Source organism: Hipposideros armiger, unplaced genomic scaffold (assembly GCF_001890085.2).
Source record: "Hipposideros armiger isolate ML-2016 unplaced genomic scaffold, ASM189008v1 scaffold_30, whole genome shotgun sequence".
NCBI lineage: Eukaryota > Metazoa > Chordata > Mammalia > Chiroptera > Hipposideridae > Hipposideros > Hipposideros armiger.
This window is the reverse complement of record NW_017731380.1, coordinates 2082091-2093710: the sequence shown is the minus strand read 5'-3', so window position 1 is coordinate 2093710 and position 11620 is coordinate 2082091. Positions and strand designations below refer to the sequence as shown.

The following is an 11620-nucleotide window of genomic DNA, read 5'->3' as shown; positions in this document are numbered from 1 at the left end:
CAGTGAAGCAACGTCCTCCACAACTAGACTGAAGAACAAAACGACAGCAACTTGTCTGTTCCCCTTCCCCCAATTCCCCAATAAAAATCTTTTAAGAAAAAGAAGGTGACATTTCAAGGAAGGGAGGAGAAATTAGTCATCTGTAAAAAGGGCGTTCCGGGAAGAGGGTACAGTCAATGCAAAGACCCAAAGACAGGAGCATGTCTGGTTTGCTCTGGGAACAGAGCAGCAAGAACGCCAGGGTTGATGTACTGGAGCAGAGAGAGTCAGAGGAGAGCAATAGGAGGTGAAGTCAGAAAAGTAACGGGGTGAAGGGAACAGGTCTGGTAGGGTCCTAGAAGGCCAATATAAAGAATCCAGCTTTTACTTACATAAGATGAACAAACAATTAGGGTTATCTACAGAAGAGTGATAGCAACTGATTTAATATTTTTAAAACAAAATTCTAACTGTTTGGTTGAAAACAGAATGTAGGAAACCAAAGGTGGAAATGGGAAGTAGCAGTTAGGAGGTTTTGCAGTAATTCAGGCGAATGAAGATGGTGTGTTTGACCAGGATGAGGGCCATGACTGGGTCAAATTGTAAATAATTTTGAAGATAGAGCCAACGAGATTTTCTGATAGATGAAATTTGTAATGTAAGAGAAAGGGAGAGGGGTGGGTAAGGATCATTTTAAGCTTTTTGTCCATAACAAACGGACGGATGGAATTACCATCAATTGAGAAGGAGAAAACTATTAGTGAACTATGTTTGGGAGAGTCCAGGTTACTTTTCTGAATTGCCAACTAACTTACCAGCCAACTTCTAGACATCTCTCCTTGGATATATACTGCAGAAATACAGCCTGTTGCTGGAACCCACTTAGGTCCATGGTCATGAATTTAAAGTGGGAACAGTTAGCATGGTTGTACGTTTTTACCATTCCCATTCAGCTGTGCAAAGTGAGTGGACAGCTGGATTTAACCAGGACCATGGTTGTTGGTCAAGCAACCTCAAAGGAGCAATAAGAGGCTGGGGAGTTGAGGGTGTGTCTAAGGAGTGAATTTAAGGTAGGGTTCCTGGCAAGAGAGGACATCAAGGGGATGAGAAACTGTAAAGAGAGGGTAGGGGTCAATTCATTGAAAATCCTGATGGGCTGAAAAAAACATTAGAACTAGCAGGAGGGAGCTGGGAAGATAGGAAGGGAATGGGTTGTATGTAGTTGAGATTATGGAAGAGTATACTGGCAATGACAAGGTTTAAGTTATCACAAGAGAGTGAAGATATGAAGATGTCATTAAGTTGGAAGAGGACATCATCTTAGGACCAGAGTTCAAGAAATTGAGAGGTCAGGGTATGGATAAGCTTTTATGTATATATAAAGCTTATCTATATCTATATCTGTCTATATCTATCTATCTATCTATCTACACACACACACACACACACACACACACACACACTTAGACTAAAATCATCAAGAATTAAGACAGGAGTTGTGTTGAAGACAGTGGTGCAGTGAGTCAGGAGCTAACTGAGAAATGAGCGATATGACCTGAAAGTCTGTAGATGACAGCAGTTAGAAGTCGGTGACATAATCTGACCAAAATGAAGGAAATCTCAGCATTGAAATTCATATAATTGAAATATCATATTTCAAATTTCACCAGGAATATTTTAATGTAAATTTCCCAAAAGAAGAGCATAAATGTTTATTTGTATATTTTATCAAATCCTTCATTTATTGAGCATCTACTATGAACCACGCAGAACAAAACAAACCAATTCGCTTCCCTTCTTGAGCTTAAATGCCAGGAGAGGAGCTTTCCCTTGGGAGGATTAATATTTCAGTAGTTTTTATTATGTAGTTAGAGAAGGAAAAAAATTAGCAAATGATGGTTAGGTGAATATACATCTGGTATTTAAGGTTTTTTTATGTAAATCTGGTACTGCAAAATATTGAGCAGAAGTTTATAGTCACCAATTATAAACACAAACTGCCTCTGCCCCACTAGAAGTCAGAAGCATTTTCTCTCAATATATTCTTTCCTTCTCTTTTTCTTTATATACTAGAAAGAAAGCCAGTCTATGAGTCCCCATATTTTAAAGTCCTTTTAGAATACATTTAGAAATAGCAGAATAGAAAAATAATTCGAGTAAGTGCTAAGATCTGTTGCACACTCCACTCAGTGAATCATAAAGTTTCAATTATAGTTCCAGAGCAAGATTATTTGTTATAAGAATAATAGACACATCTTTGTATTTTTGAGATGGTAAAATAAGAACATGAGATTCACTTCAAGTGTGTGATGTCTTGATTTCAACTACCCTGTAGATTATGTGAGTGATTTGGGGCCATAAAGTGAAACATGACCTCTGACAGAGCAAGCATTGACAAGGACCAGGCCGAACAGACAGGAGGGGGAAATCTTTTTGACAATTCTTTGTTTTCTGATTTGCTTAATTCCTTTGAAGATGTTAGTGGCCAACCCCTTTGAGAGTGCTGTGTTAAAGGAAATTGAGTGTGTTCTAATTGGGTGAAGGATTGCTATGTGGTCTTGTTTGATTCTAACACATTAAAACTTTTAATTACTACAGAAGGGGGAGGAAGGTTTTTCTAGTGTTTTGTTGATAAGCTTTCCTGTCTGGAAAAATTTTAAGCATGAGCTAATGTGGTGATGTTTTAATGTGAGCTAAGAAAACTGAAGTTTCTGTGGAGCTAAATAAAACAAACAAACAAATCCCATCATGTAATTTTAATGGACACATCTATATTTTATTCTCTGAAGAAATGTATTTGAGAAAGAATACTTTGCTTTTCCCACTTAAGGTGAGTTTCAAAATTGGTGGGGCAATATCTAAATCCCTGGGGAGTTTTTTTTAAAAAGTGTGTAGCTCTTCTTTTCCTTAACATTTTCCTAAGACGTCTGTGAGAGAAATCTGGACACACTTATTTTTAAAAAGCTTCCCAGATGACTGAAATATCATTTAGTTAAGGAACACTGGTTCAGTATATGCTAAGTATTGGCATAGCGTACATCTGGGATTTAGTTGTAATTTTTAAACATCAAAAATTAAAAATTTTATTCATTTGTTATTATGTAACTTCTGTTTAGAGCAAATATTAGAGCTTTAGTGATTTATGAAATTTTATTTTTTATTTGTGCCCTAATTTAGAGCTGCATCAGGGTCTTTGTGTGTGCATGTATGTGTGTGTGTGTGTGTGTGTGTGTGTGTGTGTGTGTGTTTTCTTTGTTAAGTAAAGGCAAGAAAGGGAGATAATATTTAGGAACCAAAATAAGAAAAGAGTTGGCAACTGACCATCCACCACTGATGAATTGAGTTATGAAATGGGGACAATGAAGGAGAACGTAGTGACCTTGTAGGTATATATCTCATTTTAAGGGAGGAATTCTATCCTCAAGTACTAATTTACAAAACCAAGGCAAAAAAAAAAGTATAAAACCAATGGAAAAATTTTCCTGGTTCCCAAAAGCAGAGAATCTACAAAGTGATGTTCCTGGTGTGCTTTGTGGTTTTTTTTTTTGTTTGTTTGTTTTTTTAAGCTGAGCCATCCTGCTACCTGTTGGCAACTCAGCGGCTGCTCAGCTCGGGCTGGACTCGAACCGCTGTTGCTCAGAGCTCAAACTCTTGAGCGAGCTCTTAACCAACTGAGCCACTCGGCCGGCCCTTGCTTTGTGTTTTTTTTTACTTGAGTTATGATGTAGTCTCATTAAGCCTGTGGAGGTGACAATTTTAAACTTCATTTTCTTTTTCTTTTAGACAGAGAAAAGGGGAGCTTAATTGTATAACTCATATGATCCTGTTCCGTAGAATTGAAATTTTGCAGGTGACAGCACGGCTGTTGATGATTATTACAAAAACAACCTCAACTTGATGATCGAGTGTCTGACTTTCCTCCCTTTGGCCTCACCTCTCAGGAAGAGTATCTGCAAGTAAAGTGAACAAAATTTGTATTTTGGCTGCATTAATGCAGAGATTTTTCTCCAGATGAGCTCTCTCTCCACCAATAAATGAAAGTGCAGTTAACTGCCTACACTACATGTTAGTTTTTGAATACCAGAGAAATACAAAAAGAGAAGCCAACTGTGAAATATCCTACTTCATAGGCCGAGATGATCAGCTGCAGAATGTTCCCGGAATCTTTCTGAAGCAGCCCTACTGTCGCTCCAGGAATAAGTTTTGCATAATTCTGTAAAACAGAAAAGAATAAGTCAGCCTGTGCTCACTGTAATTGAGAAACGCTAAGTGTGGGGTTCAGCCTGCTGGTTTACATTGCCTTTACTTAACGCCTGATAATAAACAGGCGTTTCTGCTGAGGCTGCAGCCCTGCCTCCCGCTCAAGTGGGAAATAGGACTGGCCCGAGCTGCCACAGGGGAAATCTAGGATCCGGAATTGCCTTAGTCTGGGGCTGTGATTTATATCACATGGGATTCAACCCTCAAATAATAACACTTGTATAACACCTTCTATTCATGGTGCATCCTTTGTCCAAAAATATTCTGAGCATACTACCAGGAATTATTTTCTCTTTTTTTTGTAACCCTGTGGAAACCAAGGTTTGGGCCCCTCACCGCCATCAGGTGGCTTTGTCAGTCATTCAGTCCAGGGTTCTTAACTGTCAATCGCTTGATGGAGAAAAGGAGTGAGCTATTTGGGTGCTTGCTGTTAACTTCCTCTCTCTTTTAGGGGTGTGAGCACAGTGCTGGGGGTTAGTTGGAATTGCCCCACACTCATCTGAGTGAGTCAGAACCTAGCTCTAAATGCCTGCATTCTCCACCTACATAGCTTCTCCTGAGATGTCATTCCCACCTGAGGAGATGAGCTCATCTACGCTCTAGGTACCCAGCACGGGCAGGCAATGAGGCATGGCAAAGAAGGGAATTTTCCACACAGCTGACCTTTAAGTTTTATATTTTAAAAACTATTTTCAAACAAAAAGTTTGCTGAAGTGCACAGTACACATCTTTGTCTTCCTAATGACTCTCAAGCATACATAGACTTTTTTCTTAAAGAAATAGAGTTATACTTACCAGTATTAACTACTGCTTTATAATCATCAAAGGCCTCTAAATATCCATGGATAGATCACACCTATACTAAGTGGGCCCCAACTGCGATTCTTTTGCTTCTTTTATTTGTTTTTAAATAGTTTCTATATCCTCCTTGCTTAGCTGTAAGGTATCACTCCCCTAGGAATTTACTCATTTATTCATTTACTGTTTCATCAACATCTATTAAGTAGATTTACTATGGTATGCAACATCAAGAAAAGACAATCACTGGGGCGGCCAGTTAGCTTAGCTGGTTAGAGAGCACATCTCATAACACCAAGTTTGCCGGTTCAATTCCCGCATAGGCCACAATAGATTGAAACAACTACTTGACTTGGAGCTGATGGGTCATGGAAAAAACACACTGTTCCCCAATTAAAAAAAAAAAAGAAAAAGACAATCACTCTTTGTATCAGCTGTGATCTTCTAAGTAGCTGTGTGTTGTGAAAGCGGATGAATGGATTTCTTAAAATTGTACATAGAAAAGAGAAATAAGCTTTGAGTGAAGGATTTAGGGCATCTCCTGTAGATCAAACATAATGACATTTTTATCTTATTTCACAGAAGACTGAAGGAGCTTAGGAAATACACAAAACTAAATTAGGATTCATAATTCTCATTAATTATCATTGTGATACTAAGTAAATAAATCAGGACAAGGGGAACCAAAGGAGAAGAACAAATGAAGCCAGGGTGATGCCAGAACAACATATTTTAGGAGGTCCCCGGCACTTGCTAGAGGTAGGTGCCTGGGTTAAGTCCAAGCTTTCTACACCTCTTGTATTAAAAAGATGAGCTTTGGTTTTAATTTGAGGGTTTTGTAATGTTCCACTTATTTCAGTGTTCATGATTGCATTTCAATTTGAAGTTGATGGAAATCTGAATTAGAAGTGTCAGTTGTCACTCTGCTTGAGGCTGTGTTTTATTATTGGAGGGGCGGTGGGCAGATATCCAGGTAACATTCCTCCCATTGCTCCGCCTCCCACATCGCTGCCTGGTGAAGGTGGGTCCCACTCTGTTTCCCTGAGTCAGGTAGAACTTGTCAAATACGAGAAAGGCACCGGTTCATCGACTTACCTTTTCAAATAAACACATGTCAAAGGGGCCACGAAGCGTGAGACCTGTGGCTAACAGCGAATGCCTAAAGAGGAACTTGAATTTCACTCCAGTGGAGCTGGAATGTGTGTAAATTTGACTGGCCCCAGAAGAGAAGACAGGGGGAAATTTCAGAGCTTGACAGGAAAGGTTTAGAGCCTTTTAAAGAAGAATGGCAAGGCTCGTACCTTTGCACAAAACTGCTGTCCTTAAAAATGTCCTGATCCCCTGAGGCAGAGGTGGAACAGGTATTTTCCACAAGCACTAGTTCAAGTGGCCTCCAGCTTTGGGGTTAATTCTTGGTGCACAAAGCCAAACCCATCTACTTCCTAAAGCATAATTATGATCCTGCATGTGGTATGATATTTGGCATATGGCTGTTAGGACAAGTGGCTTAGCATTCATCGGACTTGCTGACTGCCACTAGAGTGAGGGTGGGAAGAAGCTGGCAGTCAGCGGCAGCCCCCAGCGATAACACTAACAATCGTCTAGACTCTAGAGGAAAACTATTAATTAATTTCTGGATGCTGAGTTTCCCCTCTCCCCCCCTCCACACACACACACCAAGCATTGCAAATAACTAACTAGAAACATGGACAACTTGGCTTCCTGATTTAATACTGTAAGAAATCATACTTTAAATCTTGTCGTGTTATGATTACTATAAATATCACGTGTCAAATGCCTTTCTTTCATTAAAGCCCTAAAGTGCTATTGTAAACTGTCCTGATTAAACATGTTTAATGTTAGAAAAAGGATGCTTTTGCATGCCTCAATGTGATAAATTATAGCACTGTGGCTATAAAAGGTGACTCTTGGATATTAGAAATGGCGAACTCTGAAAACAAGATGTTGCACGAGCAGATGAGAAATGCAACTCCTATGCTTGGGCATGAATTTCTTGGGCTTGAATCCCCTGTTATCTGTCCATAGATTACCCTAATTACGGATTTTCTTCCCTCTTCCCCACCATGCCACCCAGTGGTTCCTGAGTTTGCTTTTCTCACTTATGTTTGGATTTTCCTGATTGCCTTAGTTTTCTTAACTACCTTTGCCAAGCCCTATTTATTTGTTCACTCTGCCACCATCTCAAAAAAGATTTCTCATTTGTCCAAAAGTCTGCATTCGTTCTCTAGAAATCTCCTGCTTGTCAAGGATACAGGATAAAAAATGGACAGGGGGTCATTTAGCGGGCAGGCATCAAAGGATACAGAGGAAAATGACTGAATTCACACCTGCACACTCTGAGCTCCTCTCAGAGGCTGTCTCCGTTCAGTGCCTGTTGGTGTCTGGCTGCCAGAACCAGCTGTCAGGTGTGCACACCTGCCTGGCTGAGGGTAGAGAGCCATGCAGACACACACCTGCTGCCCCAGCTAGCCATGGACAGGCTGTTGGTTGGCTTTCTCTTCAAAAAGCCTCAAGCTGAGGACCTTGCAGACTCTTGACTGCTTTTGGTGCTGTCTCGGCATTCTCACCCACAGAAGGGTCAACTCCTGACAGTGAATCCCTTCCTGCTTTGACTGCACTTCTTGTTGGGCTAACTCTCATCTTTAGGTTCAGAGCCTGGCTGTGTCCTGGAACACAGTTTGGTGTTAACTGTATCCTTGCTGGGCATCTTGATTGGGTTCCTGCCTTGGCTGGTGTCTCTCCTGGACCCTTATGTCCAACTTGCTTGTGACATTTATGCTGTTGTCTCAAACACTCCTCACAACCTGAGACTCATTAGCTACCATTTTGCACGGACCACCTACTCATGGCTGTCAGCAGGAGGTGGGAAACAGAAGTCCACTTGCTGCATATCTGCTAACAACATTTAATAAAGAATTTGTAAAGCCAAATATTTAGAGCAAACTGCTGCTTCTTTCTTAGGCCCTGTGCTTGCTTAACTCTTTCTGTGAAGCCTCACTAATATCAAAGGATTTTATGCTCAGCACTATTTATTTTCAATGTGATATTATTAACTGACATCAGTGTTTCTGGTCTTAAATTATACTTACTAAATGTATTTTGGTAAAATACATTTGCTGAAAGGTTGGCTTGTACAGATTGAGAATCTATGATATTCTATAATCTGTTCACAAATATACCTCTAATCTCTCAGAGATTTTGGGTTTTTTTTGGCATTACCTTGTATCTCTTCAGTTAGTGACTCTTGTTTATGCATTCTCTCTCTCTCTCTCTCTCTCTCTCTCTCTCTCTCTCTCTCTCTCTCCCTCCCTCCCCCCCCCCCCCCATCCCTCTAACTTTAAAGGTAGTATAACACATATGCACAGTGTTATCAGTAATAACTATGCAGTCCAATGAATACTTAAAAAGTAAACAAGCAAATGTCACTGCCACCAAGACCAAGAAATAGAACATGATCAGCACCCTGAACCCTCCCTTCAGTCCAGGGTCACTGTCTCCCAGTAACTTTCCTCCCCTGAAAAACCTATTCACTATTTTGACCTTTATTACTATGGAAGTCCGAGAGGATATCGTTGTTGCTTTAGGGGAAACAAAAATGTGTTAAGTAGGACACCAAAAGCACTATAAAGGAAACAAATTGATAAATAGGAATTAAAATTAAGAATTTCTGTTCTGAAAAGATGTATTTAAGAGAGTGAGAAGGAAACATTTGAGTGGGAGAAAATATCTGTAAAACATGCATTTGATTTGGTGCCAGAATATCTGAACAACTTCTACATATCAACAAAGAAAAGACATCTTGATAGAAATAGATATGCATGTGGCAAAAGAGTATGTGGAAAGTGTTCAACATTATTAATCATTAGAAAAATATAAACGTAAACCACAAAATGATGGCAGCATGAATCTGCTAGAACGGCCAAAATTTAAAAAAACTGACGGTGCTCTCACACACTTCCAATGGGAATCTAAATTGGGACAACTTCTTTGGAAACTGGCAGTAGCTACTAAGGCTGAACATGAGCGCAACTTACGACTTAGCAGTTCCACTCCTAAGTGTATCCACACAACAGAAATGAACCCACAACGTATGACTCTTCTGAGACAAACAAATGCAAAGAGAAACATTTCTTGTTCTTGTTGTCAAGAGGATGCTTTTAGGTAATCAAAATGTAACCTAAATCGGAGAAAGCACAGGTAATTCTTAAAGGGTCTCCAATCTCTCACATGTTTGGCCATAAGGAGTAATGAGTTCCTACCTGGCTTCTTTCTGCGTGGGGATGGACCCAGGGGAGGTGTACACTGGGTAACCTCATCATTCACAGCACAGCCTGCCTCCTTCTGAACCTCTCCTTCCTCAGGAGCGGGTCCCAGGACCAAGTCCTCATGAGCTGCAGTTACCATTTCAGGGGGCTTCACAACAAGATGGGGAGGTCCTCAATAGCTTCTTGACAACCCCAGTCACTTCCTGCCCCAAGCTCCTGGCGCGTATGTTGTCATGGAGATTCTGGGACAGCCTTGGGGAAGTGGCAGGAATGCCAGGGAAGGGGACCACATTGCTCTTTATCTCCTTGGTTCCACATAGCTCACTGTTCTGGTGTGATGAGCCCATACTACAGACAGGGCTAAAGGTGCCCGAAACTCCCCTCCTACCATCATCTGGGAAAGAATAGCTAGAGCTAACACTTGTAATTGGCAGTGTCATTTCTTTTATTCTTCACAGAAGCTCTGTTTTTCAGGTACCATTATTATCCTTGTTTTACAGCCAAGATGCTGAGGCCCAGAGAATTTAATTAACTTGCCTAAGGTCATCCAGCCAGGAAGTAGTAGAGCTGGACCTCTCTGCTATGCTCTGCCCTAGAGCCAGATCTCTTAACCAGGCCACTGACAGAAGGATCCCCGGCAATGGCTCTCTCGGTCTGGTGATGCCATAGGTGAGCCTGAGAGACATTAAAGAGTAAGCCTAAATATATGCACCCCTATGTTCATTGCGGCGCTATTCACAATAGCTAAGACTTGGAAACAACTGAAATGCCCATCGGTAGACGACTGGATTAAGAAAGTACGGTACATTTACACAATGGAGTATTACTCAGCTATAAAGAAAAAGGAAATAGTACCATTTGCAACGATATGGATGGAACTAGAGAACATTATGCTAAGCGAAATAAGTCAGTCAGAGAAAGACAAATACCATATGATCTCACTTATACGTGCAATCTAAAAAACTGAATAAATGAGAAATGTAAACAGAAATAGTCTCAGAGACACAGAGGAAAAACTGAGGGTTGCTAGTTGGGAGGGGGTGGGGATGAAGGAGAAGAGGATGGGACGAGACAATACAAATTGGTAACTACAATATGGCCTCAGGGATAGAAAAGACAGTCTGGGGAATATGATCAATAATGTTATAAATATTTTTTAGGGGGCCAGATGGACTCATGTCTTGTTAGGGAGATCACTTCATAGTCGGTGTAGAGGCCTGACCACTGCACTGTATTTCTGAAGCTGATGTTGTATAATATTGTATGTCAACTATAATTATATATACATACAGTCACAGGACGTGGAGTAGAGGGTGGGAATGGAGTCAATGGAATTGTAATAAGTAAGTATGATATCGGGGGTGGGAGGGCAGTGGATGGGGGAGGGGGTTTCTTCTGTGTGAAGGGTAAAAAGGAAAACTATTGCATTGTTCTGTACACCTGAAACTAACAATAAAAAATAAAATTAAATTAAAAATAATAAATAAATAAAAAAGAGTAAGCCTAAGTTAACTGGATGTATTTGTTTCCCTGGGCTGCTGTAGCAAAGTACCACAAACTGGGTGGCTTACAGCAGAAGCTGATTGTCTCATTGTTCAAGTCTGAGATTAAAGTGTCAGCAGGGCCATGCTCCCTCTGAAACCTAAAGGGGAAAATCTGTCGTTGCCTCTTCCTAACTTCTGGGGGTCGCTGGCAATCCTTGGCTTGAATATTAATCAATCTAATCTCTGTCTCCATCATCGCATGGGGTTCTCCCTCCTGTGTCTCTGTCTCTGTGTCTCTTTTCATAAGGACACCAGTCATACTGGATTAAGGGTCTTCCCTGGTCAGGTAGGACCTTACCTTAACTAATTATACCTGCAAGGCCCTATTTCTAAGCAAGGTCACATTTGGAGGTACTAGGCATGAGGATTTTAAAGTGTTCTTAAGGGGGATACAATTCAACCTACAACATTCTGCCAGGGTTCTTCTGATTTCTTTAACCTTTAAATTCTTAGTTTTAGCTGGAGAAGTAAGTTTCTTGCCCAGTCACAGAGCTATTAAGTGGTAGAAGAAGATCTTAACTCCAAAGCCAGTGCTCTCTCTGCTCCACCAGGCTGTGCCAGGAAGTGGAGCAAATGCCAACAGCCATCCAGGGTGAGTCTCATTAGAAAGATAAGATAACAATTTGTATTTACATGTAGGGGTTTAGAGATTATAGGACATTTTCCTACCTGAAGCAAAAAGAAAGGAAAAGAAACTAAGGTGGCTGTAATCACTTTCAGACTGAAAGGCTACATTTTAAAAGAATTGTAGGA

At 40.5% G+C, this 11620-nt stretch overlaps 1 protein-coding gene across 5 annotated transcripts in view; it reads right to left on the bottom strand.

Annotated features, from left to right (window-relative positions):
- The window catches only part of ITGB6 (integrin subunit beta 6), a 129759-nt gene that overhangs the window by 33253 nt on the left and 84886 nt on the right, over positions 1-11620 (bottom strand). For all 5 annotated transcript variants that reach the window (XM_019636872.1, XM_019636873.1, XM_019636874.1 and 2 more), the window contains one exon: positions 4103-4192. In XM_019636872.1, coding sequence (XP_019492417.1) covers positions 4103-4192 — 90 coding nt within the window. The remainder of the gene's footprint in view (positions 1-4102; positions 4193-11620) is intronic.